Source organism: Topomyia yanbarensis, chromosome 1 (genome assembly GCF_030247195.1).
Source record: "Topomyia yanbarensis strain Yona2022 chromosome 1, ASM3024719v1, whole genome shotgun sequence".
NCBI classification, from domain to species: Eukaryota; Metazoa; Arthropoda; class Insecta; order Diptera; family Culicidae; genus Topomyia; species Topomyia yanbarensis.
This window is the reverse complement of record NC_080670.1, coordinates 138478182-138500167: the sequence shown is the minus strand read 5'-3', so window position 1 is coordinate 138500167 and position 21986 is coordinate 138478182. Positions and strand designations below refer to the sequence as shown.

Here is a 21986-nt window from a genome sequence, read left to right as displayed (position 1 = left end):
GTAAAGTTGATGAAGTTTGCTCACTTTCGCAACACCGTTTCTTCACTTGGATGTGTTATCGCTGGGAAAAGAGATGACATCTGTGCTGAACTAAAGGCCGAGTTTTCCAAAAATAATCAGCTAATTTCGCGCCTTACTGGAATGGTTTCAACAGCTGCTCCAATCTGGAAAATTCGGGTATCTCTCGACCACCTCAGAAACGTCGACGCGAGGATGGCTCTGAACCGTGCAATATACTTGTTGGCGGTCAAAGGTAGTCGATTATAGGAACACTGTCACGATTCCACCTCCCGCGTCGTTGCTCTGGTTGTATCTATCCCGCTTTCATCCCAGCGTTAGCAAGGAGACTGTCGAAAAAATGTTCATAAAGGATTAAATTACAACGAGGAGATAAATGTTATTCCTCTTGTTAAAAAAGGCATGGACGTCAGTACTTCGAACTTCATATCCATAAAAGTTGGAGTTCACCCAAAGTACCGTGATGTAGCTCTTATCCCCGACACATGGCTGCAAGGTATACTGTTCAGAGGATTTGAGGATAGCCGTACCCAGAAAATTTGGTGCCCGCGACTGATTTTTTTCCTCTTCCAGAAGCAGCATGTACTTCGCTAATGCAACCCGGCCCATCGACGACCCTGCAGATGTCACAAAACACATAAGAAGAAGTGAGAAGTTCAAAAGTAAACAATCATCGAATGACAGCTTTGTTTATAAATTTATCTAACAAACTCAAAAAACTGTTTCAACCCTCCTCGGCCTTCCCTACTCTAAATCCATATCGCAGATTTTGAAGAGTGGTCGTATGCCTTATCAATGATGATAGCACGACCAATGATTCGGCATTATTCTTAATCAAAAACGTCTTCGCGGAATTATTTTTCTTCAACAGTAGGTGAAATATCTCGTATGTAAATAAAAGGTTTAAAAAATTTTGAAAGGTTTTTTTAAATAGCTCCGTGATGCTAAGAATCAGAAACCTAAACCCGCTCAACATAGTAGTTATACAAAATTTTGGAGTCTCACTATTGCTATATCTTTTCAGGTCCGCAGCAAGCTCCCGTCGTGACAGCAAAACTGGACCACCACCATCGATAGATCACAGAGGTAGTATACATAATTTACAATTAGATATTATGGATGATATAGTGCAAGCTAGAAAAGCACGTATGAAGCTATGGAATACGAGTAATGAAAAAGTATGTGAAGTTCAAACGCTGGATGAAGCTGGTGCTGGTTCTAGTTCACCGATGCGCTATACGAATAGACGCTACTCGGACTTTGTGGGTACGTCATTGCCGCCTATACAGTCATTCAGACGTGCTTCCGAGATGCCTATTTCGCCGTCAACTCCACTAACACCAGCAACAGCGTCATCGATTTTGACTACATCGCCAAAAACTACTCAAAAAATGGGAATAGTATGTACAAATACTGACTTAATATCTCTTCTGTCGTCCCTAGCTTCATCGGCAACTGAAATAAATAGATGTGGTGATAAAGACTATCCAACCCCTCAAACTCCTCAATCATCATCATTTAAATCCATCTTTAAACCCCCTCCAGATCAACAAGCAACTGAGAGCAATCTTAAAAAAAATCGCTCCAACAGTTTTGATGTTTCCTTGTATCATAATATAAAGCAATTGGCAACCGGTTCGTCCTCGAGTCCGGTTGATACAGAAAAATCATCGGTGGAACCAGGTTGGTTCACCAAAAGGCATCAACCTATGGCTCGTCGAAAATCGATGAAATCCCCCGGAGCGACAGTTTCGTTCGCGAAAGAAGCAATAGATAAACTGCGTGACAAATCTGACGCAAAAAGCGGTGATGTGAACTCCAAAACAAAGCAATCAAAATCGCCGCTGAGCAAATTGAAGTGGGATGGAAGAAGCGCAATAGTAGATGCACGTATGATCGGCCACGCAATCGAAAGTTTTATAACAGGCTCAAGTTCATCTAAAAAGTCATCATCCAGTTCCAAAGATTCATCAACAAAATCTACAAAAAAACAGCCATCTTCCAATTGGTTTGGGAAGGCTGACGATGATGATGCTAATGATACATGTGATTCTTCGCTCTGTTCTACGCTGAAAGATCTTTTTGTGAAGTAAAAAATCTTGCCTAGGCAGGGATCATACAATATAGGATTTTATTCCTAAATACGCTTTGAATGCCTCGTAGTGAAAAATATAAACGTACCCACCTGAGAAGTAGCCTTTAAGTACTATTGCATCAAATATGAGAGATGAAAACTGTTGTACCTATCATCCATTCCTGTGCTAGTTACTATTTGTTGTTAGAAATCGCACTAGGAAAACAATAAATCGAATGGATGTTCCAATGTCAAACGATTCCGGAAAACCTAAAAATGACAATTTTCGCAGGATCAAAAGGCGTTAGTTAAACTTGGAACTCCGGATAGTTATTTATTCTTCTACTTCGTGTCCCAGTCGAACTTTGTGTTTAAATTGATTGAAAACGGGTATGATAGCTGTATCATTACTCTATGCAATCTTACTTACATGAACACACGCATCTTATCATGCAGAGTACCATCGACATTTGTCAATACCCTACACCCGATCTACCTAATTATCATTACCATATAGCACCTCATCACTACCCTGATTTATATTATGAGTGCTATTCTAGTGTACTGAACAAATATATAATCCGGACATCAAATCGGATTTCTATTATCTAAGGATAAGGATATTTTTCGTTGAAAATGAGCAAAAAACATCAAATTTCAAAACAAATAATTGCCATTTTTACTTGTCACCACCGGGACACCTGTCGCTGGCTCTCGGCGATTCTTCAAATGTTTCGTTAAAAACAATTAGGATTTTCGATTGATGCGCACCAGTGTAGTGGAGTGCACTGGTTTTGCACTTTTAAACAGAAGTGTCAATGGAACATACCCAGTTTTCAGCACTTCTGCTAGAAAGTGCAAAAATGGTGCAAAGCCAGTGCACTCTACTACACCGGTGTCAATCAATCGAAAACCCCAAATATATTTTTAATGCACTCTATAGCAATTTATTAGTCAGTGGAAATTTGTTTGCTTGTTTTTTATGTCCGTGACTTTAAAAAAATTTCATTCGTCACGTAATTTTTACACTAACATTTAAATTGATATAGAGTTTTCATAATTTTCTCGAATCGAAAGATCGAGCGTTTTCGGAATTTTGAGTCTCTCGCCAATAAATCGACAAACACAGGGTTTAATTTCACTGAGTTTTAGAAGCGAGCTTCTTGTAGTCACGATTTTAGTTTGCCTTTTTGAGGATTAAGCACATCAGGTTATTTCATTCATTATCCATGCTTTAAGATTTTTTAATGAATCTGAAACGAGCTTCCACTGATAAACAGATAAATGACCCTGTTGTTTGATGTGGTTTATTCTTACCTCTTAGCCCCGCAAATTCTCATGGGCTCAAGTACCAAACAACCCCGTAAGAATACCATGAATATGTTCCGCGCCAAACACAACGATCAAAACACCATACAATGGTCTCTAAAACCCATAGATTCACCATAATATGGTTTTTAAATGGGATCTTCAAGACCATCACCATGGTCATTTCAAACATACGCTTCATACACTGCTCTAATCCAGAGATGATGCTTAGAGAGATGTGCGAAGACTGAAGCCAAAAGTTCCAATCGAACCCAAAACAACGGTTCCAAACGAACAATGTAAACAAATATCACGGATTTAGGAAGTAAAGCGTGGGGAGTATTGAGATTGAAATAAAAAGAAATGCACTGCATCCTCGATATATTTTCTTTAGTGCAATGAACAACATGTAGTAGACTGGTTCAATTTTTGACTTTTAGCTCCACCAGACTCTATTGATTCCTTTTATGGCCCTTAGTAATTGTGCAAATTTTGGTACCGATCGGTTGTGTCTACGGACCATCCAAAAATTTCAAAGTTTATATGGAAATTAGTATGTAAAATCAGTTAAAATTGAAAATAAATTCTTAAAAAATCACCTCATCAATCAATTCATGAGAACACTATATATTTCAAAAGGTATTCGTCTACTGAACACATTCGTGGAACATTTTAAGTTTGTGAAAATTCCCTGAGAAAAATTATTAACTAAAGATGCAGCATGACTTCAAAACAAGTGGATTTTGCCGTTTCAAAAATTTCAGTTGAGAAATTTTCCCAGATTTGAAATGCGAATATCTTCCGTTCTACTGGACGAAATCGCAATATTTTTACACTATCTGATCGGAAATTTGTGCACGTATTTCGTATTAAATTTCGGAATTACTGCGACTACTATAAATAAACCAAAACAAGGATTTTCAGAAAATCCTTCGAAAACAGCGAGGAAAATGCGCAATTTGCCAGCATATCCCACGCAGAGTCGTCAAAAAGGAGCATGTAAGCGTTTCATTACATACGGGAATGTTATATATACAGGTCACGCGAGCTTGTTTTGTATCAGTGGGTGCTCGCTTACCACACGAGCAACATGCTCGTCCAATGAGCGGTATCATGTTTGCGTTCCCGTACCAAGCGTCATCGCAAGGTTCTTCGTGATAAAATCCAGGGAATCACCATATCTGCCATTCGGCGTCTGGCTCGTCGTGGTGGTGTAAAATGCATCTCCGATTTAATCTACGAATGCTGAGGGTGTGCAGGAAAATGTCACACGAGATGCCGTGACCTACACTGAACACGCCACGCGCAAAACCGCAATGAATGTCGTCTATACTCTGAAGCGGCAGGGACGCACTTTGTATGGATTTGGAAGTTGAAAAGGTAGAACTCACTTGTATCATTATAAAAAAGGCCCTTTTCAGGGCCACCAGAATCATTTCAAAGAATAAGTTTGCATTTTCTGTTTCATGGACTGTTTCTCCCTGGAGAGTTTGGGTTAAACCCTAAATTATGATTTATTTCAGTACGCAAATTGCAAATATGGTCAGAAAGAAACTCAGGCGCATTCAAAAAAGGTTTCAATTCTCAAACATTTTACCAAAGTGCCGTATTACATTACTCTCTTTACCCTGAGTGTTCTATAATCTCCGTATTGGAAACACAATTTCAATTTTGTTCTTTATCAAAAATATGTGGTCGACCAACGAAAGGGTGGAGCTACGAAGAACACATATTGAGGACAACACAAAAAAGGACGAGCTTACATTGTGCTGCAGTCAGGTATAAAAACTCAGCATGCTGTTGCTCACGCTCAGTTCGTTTCCAGCCTCAGCATGCAGCAGTTCGTTTGCAGCATCTCCCGCAAAATTCAAACAGCCGTCCGTTTGCTGCTGTTAGAAGAGTTGGCCAAGCACGCCGTCTTCCATGGCACCAAAACTGTTACCATATACACCAGCTCCAAGTAAATTTCGAACACTGCCCAAACAAAAGGCCCTTTTCAGGGCCATCAATTTATCGACAAAGAATGAAATTGAAATTTTGTTATTACAAGCATCAGAAAGTGGCTTGTCAAGAGCGTTGGATGGTAAGTCAGCCACTTGTAAACAATACCGTCGCTTTCACGTAGAATGGCACAAAATCAAAAGTTATTTGTAGACAGGTTAGTGTAATGATTCAATTTACAAAAATCGAACGTTTTCTAACATTTCGATATAGGTGTTTCGTTTCAAAATTTTCGGCCAGAATGCTGCCTGTTTTTTCAAACGTGAAAATCGGCTGTTGTATTGAATGAAAACCTTCGATTTTTGCGCTGATTGGAAATAGTTGTGACTATTTCTGTAGATTGTACAATTACTGAAAATAACGGATTTTGTGAAAGCAGTGGTTGGTCCGTACAGTTCGATTCCAAGCGAGCCACACTAGTTTTCGTTGGAAGGTCCACCTCTGACAATAGAAGTAAACTATTTTATTTTGAATTCAACTAACTTCCTTGAAAACAGCACAGTTAAAAAACTTTTGGGAAAAACGCGCAAACCTAAATTTTCCACTATAATGGAAACTGCCTGTGCCTCGCCGCACAGCATCATCAAGATTGATAGTAATTCAAGCCGGGAGGAAAGAGGTTGTAAGGCAATGGAAAACGAAAATTTCAATTATATCTTACTGGAATATAATTGGATGATCCTGAAAAGAACTTATTGGTTTGTGGTTTATTTTGAGGTCACAATTAAGGCCTGCTCGATTGCTGATAGCTGTGAATTTCTCGCAGGGCGACAGTTTCTGTTCAGTAGTGATGAGGCTTCCTAACGCCAACCGTGACTGGGGCACTTTTACACGGCCTTCGTTGCTTACTGCTTGCGGGAAGGCTTTCCTCCGGTGGACTTACGAGCGGTATGTTTGGTACGGGCCATTTATCCACAAAGAATCGAATTGAAATTTTGTTATTACAAGCATCCGAAAGTAGCTTGCCAAGAGCGTTCGATGGCAAGTGAGCTACTTGTGAACAATATCGTAGATTTCACGTAGAATGACACAAAATAAAGTTATCATTTGTGTGTTTGTTTACAGTTTCGTGTTTACTAGGCGCATTCAAAAAAGGTTTCAATTCTCAAACATTTTACCAAGGTGTCGTATTACATTACTCTTTTTACCCTGAGTGTTCGATAACCTCCGTATTGGAAACACAATTTCAAATATGTGGTCGACCAACGAAAGGGTGGAGCTACGAAGAACACATATTGAGGACAACACAAAAAAGGACGAGCTTACATTGTGCTGTAGTCAGGTATAAAAACTCAGCATGCTGTTGCTCACGCTCAGTTCGTTTCCAGCTTCAGCATACAGCAGTTCGTTTGCAGCATCTCTCGCAAAATTCAAACCGCCGTCCGTTTGCTGCTGTTAGAAGAGTTGGCCAAGCACGCCGTCTTCCATGGCACCAAAACTGTTACCATATACACCAGCTCCAAGTAAATTTCGAACACTGCCCAAACAAAAGGCCCTTTTCAGGGCCATCAATTTATCGACAACGAATCGAATTGAAGTTTTGTTATAACAAGCATCCGAAAGTGGCTTGCCAAGAGCGTTGGATGGTAAGTGAGCCACTTGTGAACAATACCGTCGCTTTCACGTGGAATGGCACAAAATCAAAAGTTATTTGTGATTTGTAGACAGGTTAGTGTAATGATTCAATTTACAAAAATCGAACGTTTTCCAACGTTTCGATATAGGTGCTCCGTTTCAAAAATTTCGGCCAGAATGTTGCCTGTTTTTCTAAAAGTGAAAATCTGCTATTGTACTGAATGAAAACCTTCGATTTTTGCGCTGATTGGAAATAGTTGTGACTAGTTGTGTAGAATGTTCAATTACTGAAAATAACAGATTTTGTGAAAGCAGTGGTTGGTCCATACAATTCGATTCCAAGCGAGCCACACTAGTTTTCGTTGGAAGGTCCATCTCTGACAATAGAAATAAACTATTTTATTTTGAATTCAACTACAACTTCCTTGAAAACAGCACAGCTAAAAAACTTTTGGAAAAAACGCGCAAACCTAAATTTTCCATTATAATCAAAATGAGTGCCCCCACCGCACAGCATCATCAAGATTGATATTTATTCAAGCCGGGAGGAAAGGGGGAGGGAGGTTGTAAGGCAATGGAAAATTTCATGTATAATAATAATACTTTATAATTGGCTGGTTCTGAAAACAACTTGTTGGTTTGTGGTTCATTTTGGGTCACAATTTAGGCCCGCTCGATTTCTGATAGCTGTGAATTTTTCGCAGGGCGACAGTTTCTGTTCGGTAGCGATCAGGCTTCTTAACGCCAACCGTGACTGGGGCACTTTTACACGGCCTTCGTTGCCAACCAGCTCCCTGTCAAGGACGACATCTCTGTACAGCCAGCATCACTGCCATGAAAGCAAAACATTGATTTTGAACCGAATGATTAGAAGCTGTATTTAGTTACAAAATGTCGATTTTCTGAATGATATGATATTAAATCATCCCACAAGATGCAAAACGTCGTGTGGAATGCTTGAATATCGAGCATAGTGCCGAACATAATTCTTTGTTTGGGGCTTTATAGCTATAACGCCCCATATATGTCGGTCGCTGTCAAACTCCATATGATAGTATAGGGTTGCCAGGGGGCTGTTGCCAACTGCTTGCGGGGAGCCTTTTCTCCAGTGGACTTACGAGCGGTCTGTTTGGTACAGGCCATGTAGCGAAAAATGCTGATCTGCTACTTCTCTGATGCTGGTAGTAGGACGACGGTTAAACGCTCGTTTGCGTGCCTTCATTCATAAAAGTTCAACAATATTTTCAAAGAATGTTGCAAATTGTCAACTTGATAATTCCAAAAATACTTTAAATAAACTATGAATGTGCAAAAGACGACAAAATCGCATAGAAATTGCTTATTCCAGAGCAGAATTTACCGATCTAAAGTGCATTCTACTTCACTCCGGTTATGTCTCTGACATTACCCACCCATCTTTTTTATTATTAATCATAGCAACCCTGTTTGAATAGCTCCATCGTTATATAAGTGTAAACTAGACTTACCACAGAGAAGAGAAGTACCACTTCGAACAAAAAAATCACGAAAGTTCTCACAAAAGCGAATCGGATTTGTTGCTGGTTTTCCCTTCTTTGATTTGAGAGTGCACCCGTATGACGTTTCAACTAGTATAATTTTTGAGACTGGCTCGTATAAATCGTTGCAGGCGGTAAGGCCGAGCTTCGCTAAAGCGTACAGCAAATAACAGAAAAGGTATTATTGCATTTCGTATCATAGATTTTACTTTTCTGATTGATATTATGCTTATTGCTGTATGTAATCATTGAACGTTCATTTTCTAAAACGACATTATCTGTTATTTTTGCGGGGCGTCCGGAGAATCGTCCAGTTTCAACGGAATGATCTCTGATTACCTGGTCCGACGGAAATGCTTTTATTAATTTTGCACATTGAAGAGTAACTCGTAAGGAACCTTTACCACCGACGAACCGACGTGCCACATGGAACAAAAAATGCGCCAGATATTGTCCTAATTGTTTAAATTGTAATACGTTGTTACACTAGCGGCATCTGCATAATGGTTCGCGTGGTAGTCTTCGTCGATAACACAACAGTACGCAAACAACAAGGTGTGTCGACGTTGTACCAGGTATGCTAGAACGAACAAACTTTCTTTTAGCATGTTGAAGATCGTTTTTGCAGCTTTTTGTTATCCTATGTATGTACTATTTAACAAAACTGTCCGTTACAAGCAAAAAAGTAACAGAATACATGCATTTTTCATGAGTTCTGAATATTATTTTGATGCATATTTCCACTACATATGCAGCTGAGGGAATTGCATTCTGTAATATCAATATACTTATCGAGAAACCTGCCCAGATTCAAACATGGCGGAGCGATCTGTCGCAGTTTGGCAGTAGTGATCGCTTCATTTCAAAACAATCGTTATTTTGTATGGGACACTTTTCGAATGCCTCGTCGGTTCGTCGGTGCCTTTAGTAAGCAGCACATGATTGTAGACCCCTTTTTCTAAGACTAACAGCAACGGAGCGTGGGTAAAAGCGATTTGCTAACCGCCATCATAACACGACACCGCACCGGCGGTTCGTAAACAGGTTGGGAAATGGAAACTTATCGTTTCGGTTTATAGCGAGTGCGTATATTTGCTAACTTCTTCCAACTGACGCCAACGTTGCTATTCGTAGAAAGGAAGCAAAGCAAAGGAAAATGTAAAAATAGGGTCTCGCGATGATTGAATTAAATAAAACTTATTTAAAGTTTACTGAAATTACAACAGAATTATTGAAATTAAAAGTTTATTGTTGTTTTAATGAAAATAAATTTCAAACCATGATTCACAACAATTATTTTGTCGTTTGATGCAATGAACAGTATTTGTTTGAATTCAATAACACATATTTATGATCATGCTGTATGTTTACTGCGTGAAAGTAAAAATGAGTGCATCGAAGCAACTTGGATTGAACTGGAAGATGTAGCATTATGTCAAGCTGTCATGATGTGTACCAGGATCAGATTGGGTCAAATAAAAAAAAACCAAAAATCTGCATGGACTGTATGAGGAAACGCTGCGAACAAATGGAACTGTGGAAAGTAAGATTCAAAAAGAAAGACAATGCGTGAATTTTTCTTGTGCAAAAGTCTTTCATTCATGTCTAGTAGTAAGTGGAAGATAACGACGATAATGGTTTGCCACACACTCTGCAGCGCTTGGCTCAGAAAAGAATTCCTAAAAAGAACTTGGACGGACACAGATTACACCTGTTACATCACCACCATCCAGTTTCAGGCGGTGGTTCATCATATTTTCGGGGGATAATATGGTGTTGTGGTGTATAGTGAAATGTATGAACGTGAATGCACTTCCCTAATAATGTGTTGACTAAAAGCCATTGTTTTCACTGTTCCAAAACAGTAGTTTAACAATAATTTATACTACAGTCTAATATGACATTACAATACAAAATCAATAAATTTTAACCTTTCTCCATAAAATTTCAAAATTCACTCATTTTGTGAAAAAGGAGATGGCGGGGTTAGACGGGGTTGGACGGTCGTACTTAACATTATAAAAATTAATATTTTTAATGCATTCAAACATTTCTTATATTGCTCATAGAAACAGTTACACGAAATGTTAATTAACTATATAATTTATTGTTGGACAATAAAATTGATTGTTGCAAGAAATTTTATTACAAATTTGCTAGAAGAATTCCACGTTGAGCAATGTAGAAATATTCTATGATTCAAGGATAATTACTTTTGTTAATTCGTTTCAATAGTTTTTGACTTACTTTGAGAATTTTATCCAAACTATTGATACATGGATGTGGATTTGACGACCAATTTGGTATGCAGCAAACGTCACGTTCAAAAATGTTCGAACGTTCGACTGTTTAATCTACCTATGATTATGACCTGTGTCAGGCCATGGTAAACGCCGGAGGATCCTTTGGCTCGGTCCAAATTCAAAAGAGCACATCTGAACATTACATTACATTACGCTACCTACTGTCGCTTCAGCTCATCGCATCGTAAAAAGTGATGCATTTAACAGACGAAGCTCTAATAGCATTTCAAATTGTTTGAGTTAAAAGTGTTCACCATATTAAACTCTGGTTAGGAATTTTGCACTACCCCGCAGGACCATTGTTTGATGCAAGATTGCGTGTTGTCATTTGCCATACTGATGAATTGGAACCAAATTTATAATTTTAAACAGTAAGTGATAATTTGATTCCATTTTTGGAATTACCGTATCGATGACAAAATGTTGGATTAAATTGATACACTGTATCAATTTGCCACAAATTTGTGTTACCAATTTGTTTATTTCTTGAAGTAGATGTAGTTGTAGTTAGTATTCCATCTCCAGTGATACAACCGATTCTAATTGGAAATGATTGTGTTATTGGCGCCGGAATATTACAAGTTAAGGCTCAAGTTACCTCAAGGCTTGGTAGTATGCGTAAGAAAAATTGTGTTCAGCTTTGCCACCAGATTATCCATTTAAACCTTTTCAAAACTCTAAAAGAAGAATATCAGTCGATTTATTAGATCATCACGATTCAATTCATGCAAAATACCTGCTGGAAAAACCATCGGCTTAGCTGGATGGTGCTTTTGAAAAAGTGGCTGTGATTTTTTATCACACTACCACACCGAGCTGGGGTACGCAACACAACTGCGCAATGAAAAAACCACTGCCACTTTTTCAAAAGCACCATCCAGCTAAGCTGATGGTTTATCCAGCAGGTATTTTGCATGAATTGAATCGTGATGATCTAATAAATCGACTGATATTCTTCTTTTAGAGTTTTAAAAAGGTTTAAATGGATAATCCGGTGGCAAAGCTGAACACAAATTTTCCTACGCACACTACTAAGCGTTCAATTCTAACACATGCTTAAAAAAGGTAACTTGAACCTTAAGCTCAGCCGGAATGTTGGCTGGTTCTAATTCGCATTCCGGCTTCAGTGACACATTCTAGTAATGTTTCCATTTCGAGTGGGTACAGTCCAGCGTACCAAGTATTCCTGAATAAGCCACTATTCTGTGATTCACAAACGCCTTTGAACATTCTTAAAACGCAGATATATTTACCCAACTATACTCTCTGCAATATTACCACAGATGACGGACATTTGGGCTAAAAATTTATGTAAAAATCTGTCTAAACATCTATTATCTGGGGTATAGCAGGATTCTCACATAGATTGAGGCGCAAATTTTCTCCCATCCGAATATATTTGACTGTAGCGTCCGAAGGACGTATGTAAGGTGGCTTTCGCATAATTCAGTAAAACCCAGCTTTCTCTGGCTTTTCAATATAGTATTATCTCCTCTTCAAAGGCTTCGAAATACAAAAAACGAAAGTCTTCGAAACCGATCGTTCGTTAAAACTGGTTCCGCAAAACAATCGTTGAATGACCGAAAAGTTTTTCCACCGCAAGTCTGTTCATAATATCTAGGATGAGATTTTCTTCATTGTACTCCTGATTCGGAACCGTCGTGGTATGTGCTTCAGACAATAACTGCCAGGCAAACATTAGTTCATAGAATTCTATGAATTCTCATAATTATTATTACAACCGCACTCTCCAATCCGTAACTCTGAAACTGAAAGTCGGATGAATTAAAGATTCAATAGCAGCTTATGGGAGCGCTATACCTTTCATTTCAAACTAAGTTTGTGTAAATTGGTTCAGCCATTTCTGAGAAAGTTGTGTAAGTTTAAATGACACACATACACTTCTGGTATGCAGGGTCAATGAAGAGAATGTGAGTGTGAGGGTGGTCCGAGGGGGGTGATGAAGGGGTGAGGTGCAATTGTAAGGGGGAGAGGGGCGAACGATGCAACACCCAGCTGCATATTATACCATCCATTTGAGACATAGTTTGAGAAAATCGGTTTCGTCATCACCTAAGAATAGATGTGACTTAAATTGTGGAATACACCCGGATACCGGGATTTCCGAAATTGTCGATAGTGGACAATATATTCAAAGAATGTTTGATTTCCATTCAGTGATCTAGACCTGCGAATGGATGTAATTTGGTGACGATTTCAATAGTTTTTGGTCTCAGAGGTATTACGATTGTAACGGTTTATATAGGAAATTCCAGTGTAATCTTACCAACTAACCTAAAACTTCGGAACCAAAAGTCAGAGCCGAATGAAATTGAATAGCAGTTAATGGGATTACTGTATTTTAAATTTGAAATCAAGTTTGTAAAAATCGATCAAGAATTCGCTGGGAAATAGGTGTGATACTAGTTTAGGAACTGGGGTGGGCGCAGCGTAGTTGGTAAATCGATTGCCTTGTACGCAGCGCACCTGGGTTCGAGTCCCGACCCCGCACATAGGGTTGGAAATTTTTCATAAGAGATTTTTCTAACCCGAAGAGGCGAATGACCTTAAGGTTAAAACCTCTATAATCGAAATAAAAAAAATAGTTTAGGAACTTGGCGAGTTCCCTGGGGGCCCCAAGATCCGTCATAGGTGGCCAATGTGGTCGAAGCTGCTTTGAATGATTATTAGTGATCTAGACCAGCAAATTCAAGTAATGTTGGACCCATTTTAATACGTATTACACCATTTGTACATCAAAGTGATACCAGTTTATATGGGAATTTGCTGTGTGACCGCACTCTTCAATCCGTCACTCCGGAATCGGAAGTCGGATCAACTAAAAATTCAATAGCAGCTTATCGGAGCGTTATACCTTTCATTTGAAATTAAGTTTGTGAAAATCGGTTCGGTCATCTCTGACAAAATTGTGTGAGTTTAAATGACACACACAGACATTTGCCGATCTCGACGAACTGAATCGAATGATATATGACACTCGGCCCTCCGGGCCTCGGTTAAAAAGTCGATTTTTACAGCCTTTCTTTATATGAGAAAGGCAAAAATGTCTTATTGAATTCAATTATACAATGTTTATTGCTTCAATCGACAAAATTAATGCTACGAACATTTTTTGCATTCAAACAATAATTAACTTTTAATCTCAATAAACATTTCCAGTTTGAATAATTTGGCAATCATTTCAATAAAATAATTTTTGGAAAAGAGAATGTATTTTCTTTCTAGCTATAATTTTTTCACTGAATTAAATTCATATAATTAAAAAAAATTTAAAAAAATACTTTATTGCATGATTGCAAAAAAATGTAACGTAACTATAATAACAACTACCGGTGTGAAAACAGATTATTATATTGGCAACCTATTTACCAACGACCGGTGCGAAAACGGGTGTCTAAATATATTATTATCGTTTAGCGTAATCAAAATACACACGCATTTGCTTACGCACTGGTGCTGATAGTCTAAGTAGTGGAACGTGATCTTCCGCATGGGTGGTGGATTTTTCCATTTGTCATAAATATTACTTATGATAATTAAGCTGAAGAAGTAATTTTTTTTCTGAATTTAAATTCAATGCATCGAAAGCTAATGTGAGTACTTAAGGTAACAAGAGCACTTAGCACATATTAGGGAATCCAATGGAAAATTTTGTCGTGATTCAATTTTGTAAAAAAAAATATTTGTAATTTTGCGAACAAAAAAATAAAAAAAGATCGATAAAACGTCAGCTGCATCGGAAAAAATCGAAAACAGCATATGGCTTAATGACCCAATTAACGTATAGGGGAGAGTGAGGACACTTGATCCTTGGGGATATTTGATTCCCTGGCCATATCTCATGATCTATACATTAAAAGTTACCACAATATAAAAAGAAAATGAAATATTTGATCGCTTATGATGTTTCAAAAACAAATCTAATGTATAACATTTGGTTTGGAAAAATTGTACAATATTTTAGAAAATATGTGTTGATATTCATCTCGAAGATCTTTTTACAAATTTTTTAAGCGGTTGTATCAGATCGGCTACCTAATTGTATATGAATATTTTCAGGTACGATTACTTTCTTAAGGGCTTTCGTCTAGAAAAAAAAACATTTTTAGAATAAAAAGTTTCACAACACATACAAAAAAATAAATTTTGTTCACCTTATGCAATAGGTATCTTTGATCCCTGCAACACTGCAGTGTATAGAAATAGAAAAACATCATTTTCATAAAGTGCCTAGCACTAATAATTAATCTAAAATGTTTTTTCCGTGAGCAAATTACGGTATGGGGTACTGAAAGTTGGAAAATCCAGTTAAACAGCACTGATTTACCGCAAATACTTGTCGTGACTTTCTACTGTGATTAAAATTTGTTGTGCATCTAAAAAGGTAGTTTAATTAATTAATTTGTCAGGACAGATGATTGGCTGAATATTAGTGGGTATTAGTCATAGTGTGCTTTGTTTCTTTAGCCCTAGTAGGCAGGGGATCAAGTTACCACAGAAAAAGTCAAAACGAGGTTTTTACAAAAACCTCGTTTTGACATGATTTCCAAAATTGTTCATATTACGGACAGTGCATAGTATTCGGATTTACATATTATTCATAGCTCTTACAATTCAAATTGACTACAAAATGGCGAATTTTGCAATTTAAATTTTTATTTCATTGAAAAGTTATGAGAAAAAAACATAAGCGGGATCAAGTGTACCCACTCTCCCCTACAATCTCGCCATTGTCGGTCTTAACAGCATTTGAGTTGTTTTCTCTAACAGTCCTTTTTTTAAATTTATTTTAGAAAAATTCTTTAACTTGGCTGCTGAGTAACTGTTTAATAATTGGTTCTCGGTACGCAGATCTGAAAAGTGTGTAGCAGCGATGCCTCAAATACAGATTTATCTAGAAAGGTACAGATTTTTCGAGTATTTTTGGTACAGATTCTGTACGATACGGATAAGGGGCCATACACTAATTACGTAAGGGAATATGATGGGAGGGGGAGTTTCAAAACATCTTCCGAATTCTTATCTAAGGGGGAGGGAGGGTTTGTCCTTTCTTACGTAATATCATAAAACAAGTATGAAAAATGAAATCAATATGGAAAATATTATTTTCATAAGAAAAGGGTACTATTTCTTATTTCTGCCATGAACACGTATATTACACAAAACGAGCATATATTGTACATCATGGCCAAGGAAGGGCGGACCTCGAATTAAAGTATTTTCCGGCAGGATATGATTCCTAAATTAGTTATGGAATATTATTGATTGCTGGCAGCGTGAGGAGCGACTTAATTGTCGATGGTGTTGGAGCAGTTACAACAATTTCTTGACTCTTGATGGTACATTGTTCTGTTCAGGAACTCAAGTCACCATATACCTTACAAGTTAGGAAGTGTTGATACCGTGTTGTTAGGCTAACATCCTCTTTCAAATTTTCGCTTCCGCAAAGTAGCCGCAAAATGTTCTGTCATGCGATTCTCAAAGATCTTGTAGACCGAATATTTGCAGAGTGTGAACTATATTTGACTTCAAGAAAATTCGTAGATAGCCATCTACGAATTTTCTTCGGAGCTACGCGTACGATAAGCGTCACAGTTGGAACTCAGAATTAATTCCCACCAGAAGAGATTTTACATCACAAGGAACTATTTTGTTTATTTTGTTTATTTGTTGTACCGTCACCAACAGACCCCTTGGCCCCAATGGTGGTTACTTAAACTAATTACATTTCAGAATACGAATAATTTTAGTTTTTATCGAATTCCTTGTCAGGTTGAAGTCAAACGCCGTCGCCACACTGTTAAACACACGCTGGAGTCCGGTAACAGCGCCCTGGCGCCCATAGTTAGTTCTCCTGAATGGGACTCGCAGAAGAGAGTTATTGCGCAGAGCTCGAACGCGAGCTTGAAGATCGAGGCGTCCGAGGATTGTAGGGCAATCCACCCTGGCAGACAGTAAGTCCGAGACGAACAGGGCTCGAGAGCAGTCCCTCCGGATGCTTAGAGTATCGAGCTGTATTAACTGACAACGGTTTTCGTAGCTCGGCAGCTGAAATCTGTTTTGCCAAGGAAGATGTCGGAGTGCAAAGCGTATGAACCGGCGTTGGACGGCCTCGATTCTGTCGACACCGTTCTGGTAGTAAGGGTTCCAAACAGCAGAACAATATTCCAGTGTTGAGCGAACCAGCGCACAATAGAGAGATTTTAAACAGTATACGTCCTTAAAGTTTTTCGCTATTCGGAAGATGAACCCAAGCTGTCTTGAAGCCTTATCCACAATGGATGATGTATGTGGTTTGAACGTTAGTGCCGAATCCATGATGACTCCGAGATCCTTGACGTTAGAGTGTCTTGGAATACTCGAGTCGAAGAGATGGTAGTTAAACTGAATCGGATGGCGTTTCCGCGTGAACGTAACGATTGAGCATTTGCTCGGGTTTAAAACCATTCTGTTTAGATCACACCACGTACTAAAGCTGTCCAATTCCCTCTGAAGAAGCTCGGCATCGGTTTTATCCCGTATTTGTTGAAAAATTTTCATGTCGTCGGCAAAAGAAAGGCGGGGTCCTTGTAATTTGATGTTGACGTCATTAAAGTAGAGGAGGAATATCACTGGACCGAGATGGCTTCCTTGTGGGATGCCGGATGTAGCGAAGATTGGTGTGGATAGACAGTCCTTAATGCTGATTTGGAGCTGCCTTCCATCGAGGTAGGAACGAAACCAGCGCAGAAGTTGTCCATGAATACCGAGTTTGTCCAGCTTCGCTATTGCGATATCATGATTGATTTTGTCGAAGGCCGCAGATAGATCCATGTAAATAGCATCGGTTTGCAATCCGTCAGCGAATCCATCCATTGCATATGTTGTGAACGAGAGCAGGTTAGTCGTTGTCGATCGTTTAGGCATAAATCCGTGTTGATCGTCTGCAATGTAGTGTTTGCAGTGAAAGAAAAGAGGGTCTAAGACAACCAGCTCGAATAGTTTTGATACTGCACTTAAACACGAGATTCCTCGATAATTGTCAATGTTCGATTTGTTTCCTTTTTTGTGAACTGGAAACATGTGCGCTGCTTTCCAGCAGGAAGGGAATGTTCCAGTATTGAGTGATAGCACAAAGACTCGCCGAAGTGGTTCAAGAAGCCCGCTGATGCACTTTTTGACAAAAATCGAAGGAACGCCATCTGGACCCGGGGAACTAGATGCTTTCAGCTTGGAATTTGCTGCAAGAATGGCAGCATTATCGACACAAATTCGGTTGATGGTTCGTCCTAGAGAAGGAGTTAGATTTGAAGCGGCAGCGACTTGTTGTGGGGAAAGGTTCTCGTCGGAAAAAACGCTTGAAAATTTGTCGGAAAACAATTGGCAAATTTCCTTAGTGTCGGTGCCTAAAACTCCATTTAATGACATACAAGATGGTAACCCGGATTCTTTTCGCTGCTCGTTCACATATTTCCAAAACGACTTGGGCTTGGATTTCAGTTGACGTTCGACGTTTCGCTGATATCTAAAAAAGGCACGTCTGCTTTGCTGTTTGTATTCGTGGTTGAGTTGAAAGTAGTGGTTTCGTAATGCAAGTGTCTTATGCTTCGAGAACTTTTTAAATGCGGCTCGTTTGGCAGTTTTTAATCGTCTAAGCACTGTTGATTGCCAGGGAGGGTGTTGATTTGTGCTGACTGTTCGTTTTGGCACATGACGGTCGATTAGGTAGTTAAGAATATTAGAAAACGTCATCGCTGCTTCGTTCGCGTCATCATTGTTAAGATTTTCGTCCCAATTTATATCCAACAGCGTGCTAACGATGCTGTCGTAGTCAGCGTTTTTAAAATCGTAGACGATAGAGCTTGAGACGTCTTCAAAACTCACTCCTAGGTTACCAGCGAGTACAAGATGTAGTGGGGGATGATGGCGCACATGCTGGACTAAAGGTGTCGGAGCGGCGCAGCAGTACGGAGCGTAGTCCCGGGCACTTACAAAGCAGAGGTCCAATGTACGTCCGTTCTCGTTGATGATATTATTAATTTGCCGAAGAGTTGCGCTACTGTAGTTGTCCAAGATACAACTGGCATTGTTGATAAGCACAGATTTTTCGATATCCAATCGTAGAAATCCGTTACTTGCTGGGCACCAGGTCAAGCCAGGTAAGTTAAAGTCGCCCAGTATAACAATATCATCAGATGGGGCAGCGATCGAGGTGATGAAAGAAACGGAGGAAAGATGTACATCGATCAGGCTGTAATCACGAATTCGGTCAGGTGGAAAATACACGACACACAGGAAGAGATTGCGATCGGCAAGTTTCACTGATATCCACACTTGCTCGGAGCTCTCCCACCGCTCATCGTTGATCACTCGGGCTTTTATACCATGGCGAACGGCGATGAGTACACCACCACCTGATGTCTTGCGGCTGTTGAGGGCATTGCGATCACAGCGGAAGACATCAAATGTTGAACCAAACACCTGGTGAGACAGAGTACGGTTGTTGAGCCACGTCTCGGTTAAGGCGATGACGTCATAACAGCAGCCCGTGGTCGCGAGCAAATAGCTGTCCGTTGATGAATTTAAGCCACCAACATTCTGGTAGTAAATCTCGATGTTATTGGATGACGGATCAGGTTCTGCAGAGGGCGAATCAACTGCATCGCGCTCCAGAATGCAGCGATCATCATCGGCGACAGAAATAGTTGACATCTCGTCACAAGATGTTAGAGCAAAAGGCAAATTACTGGAAGCGAAGAATACATCAGCGCTTGAAGTGTTCGGATCAGATGTATACTTGCCATTTGTGGCGGGTTGGAAGACCCTTTCACCCATCCCACACACAGGACCGGGACGACTGATGATCGCTGGCTGCAATTGCTCGACTGTGGCGGGGGGCTCGAGGGCTTCCATAGTGCCAACTGCGGTGCGTCCCAGTATGCGTTGAACCCCGATGGAGCGATGCGGAGAGCAGGAACGGGACGGTAGTAGCTTACGGCGAGTGTTGGACGATGAACTAGAAGCGTGAATCGGTTTAACCGTTGTATCGTTACAATTTGTATAATACTTGCCGAGAAAGGCGGCTTGGAAGACCCCTTCTCCACCCACACATACAGGACCGGGACGACTGCTGAACGCTGGCTGCAAGGGCTCGACTGTAGCGGGGGGATCGAGGGCTTCCATTGTACCAACTGCATTGCGTCCCAGTATGCGATCAGCGTCGACACTCCTTCACAATGGCGGTGTAGCTTGGTATAGTGGCATTGCCAATCGTTGCGGAGTCCTCTGTAGGGTTGATGGGCCGGGTTGACTTAGCGGAATACATGCGACTTCCGAAGGCGTAGGAAAATCAGTCGGTGGGCACCAAATGTTCTGGGTACGGCTATCCTCAAATTCCCTGAACAATATGCCTTGCGGCCATGTGTCAGGGTTAAGAGCTGCTTCACGGTACTTTGGGTGAACTCCAACTTTGAAAGATATGAAGTTCAGAGTACTGACGTCTATGCCTTTTTTAACAAGCGGAATGACCTTTATTTCCTCGTTGCAGTTTAGCCCTTCTTTGGACATTTTTTCGACTGTCTCCTTGCTAACGCTGGGATGAAAGCGGGAAAGATACATCCAGAGCAACGGAGTGGGAGGAGGAACCGTGAGAATGTTGCTATTATCGACTAGCTTTCGACCGCCGACAAGAATACTGCTCGGATCAGGACCATCCTCGCGACGACGTTTCTGAGGTGGTCGAGATGTACCGGAATTTGGCCGGACTGGAGTGGCTGTTGAAACCTTTCTGGCGAGGTGCGAAATTTGCTGGTTATTTTTTGATAACTCTGCCTTTAGTTCAGCACAGACGTCATCCGTTTTCCCAGCGATAGCAGCGATAACACATCCAAGCGAGGAAACGGTGTCGCGAAAGCGAGCAAACTTCATCAACTTGACACATTCATTGCACATCCAAAATAAATTTGGATTTTCGGCAAGTTTTTTCAAGAACGGCTTGTTGAGTTGTTTACCGCACTGCATATGCACCACATTTTTGCAAAATCCCATGCACTCGATAAAGTCATCGTCCGATTTGACGGTTTTCGCGCAGTGATCGCATGCACTTGTCATAATGCCGATTTTCTACCCGCCCTAGATCCGACTTTTCGTTTTCGTCTCACTGTGCGCCAAGTTATGGTGGGAAATACTTTCCTCTACTCGCGTGCAGATGGCGAAATGAGCGCGTGAATTTTTTGTGGGTAATTACACACAGGTCCGGTGATGTAAACAATCTCGATTTTCACTGGACTTTTTCACGACACAAAACAAAATTTGTAGAAAACACTTTAAAACTTCACAATACCAAGGGCGCAAACAAAATTTAAGATCGACTGATACGATAAACGACGATTAAACGGCACAAATCACGTCAAATATTAAAAAAATAACTGGAGCGATCAACACAAACAACTAATCGGTGAAAATACACTGAACCAAAAAAACTATAGCGGAGTTTCTGAATATCTTTCAGCAGTTATTCTGAAATTTCTACTGGGCAAAATTAAGATCCTAATAAAATTAGTGCTGATGATTACAGTTGAATTTTGTCATTAATTTTCTTGTAATAATTCTTTAAGTACCGTTTTCGCTATCTTTCTATTTAATGAATTATATGATTTTTTTAATTAGGAAAATCATGATAAGATCTTACGTAGGGGGAAAGGGGAATTCGCCAAAATCTTACGAACTCTTATCAGGGGGGGGGGGGGGAGGGGGAGGTTGAAAAGTTCTAAAAAAGCCTTACGTAATTGGTGCATGGCCCCTAACATATTTTTGTAAAAAAGTACAGTTTGGTACAGATTTTTTTAACATGACATGTAAAATAATTTAACACTGCGATGCATACCAGTAAACAGGTTGTAAATGTTGAATTAGACCGTTGACAGAGTGAAACTGAGATGGAGCTAGCACTGACATTAGGATGCGGGTTCGAGAAACTTGCTTGCAGCAAATCAAAGGATTTGTCAAAATAGGTTTGTTACAGTACCATTATTTTTGCCTTTCTCATATAGAAAGGTTATGCAATCGCTCTAAAAATCGTCAACCTAATCCCGGCTTGTATAGGCTTAGGTAGGAGTATGCAGTAAGGGGTTGCTACTTTAAAAGTATAACTAGTTTAAAATTTCTTAATGGATCTTCCTCCTTGATTTG

The 21986-nt window shown here is 39.8% G+C and overlaps 2 protein-coding genes across 5 annotated transcripts in view; one reads left to right on the top strand and one right to left on the bottom strand.

Moving 5' to 3' along the window:
• Positions 1-16818, top strand: part of LOC131693046 (uncharacterized) — a 182436-nt gene extending 165618 nt beyond the window's left edge. For 2 of the 4 annotated variants that reach the window (XM_058980650.1, XM_058980562.1), the window contains one exon: positions 1043-16818. In XM_058980650.1, coding sequence (XP_058836633.1) covers positions 1043-2111 — 1069 coding nt within the window. In that variant the 3' untranslated portion in view covers positions 2112-16818. The remainder of the gene's footprint in view (positions 1-1042) is intronic. The other 2 variants (XM_058980814.1, XM_058980733.1) reach the window with 2 other exon arrangements.
• A 2715-nt stretch (positions 16819-19533) lies between these two features.
• Positions 19534-21257, bottom strand: LOC131693296 (uncharacterized). The gene is made up of 2 exons (XM_058981045.1): positions 19864-21257; positions 19534-19812 (listed from the first exon to the last, which is right to left on the bottom strand). The coding sequence occupies exon 1, from the start codon at positions 20904-20906 to the stop codon at positions 20028-20030; it is 879 nt and encodes a 292-aa protein (XP_058837028.1). The 5' UTR covers positions 20907-21257; the 3' UTR covers positions 19534-19812; positions 19864-20027.
• Positions 21258-21986: the final 729 nt, after the last annotated feature.

What these genes read in the sequence shown, in the direction of transcription:
- LOC131693296 (XM_058981045.1), bottom strand. Translation starts at nt 20,906, where the DNA reads ATGACAAGTGCATGCGATCACTGCGCGAAAACCGTCAAATCGGACGAT.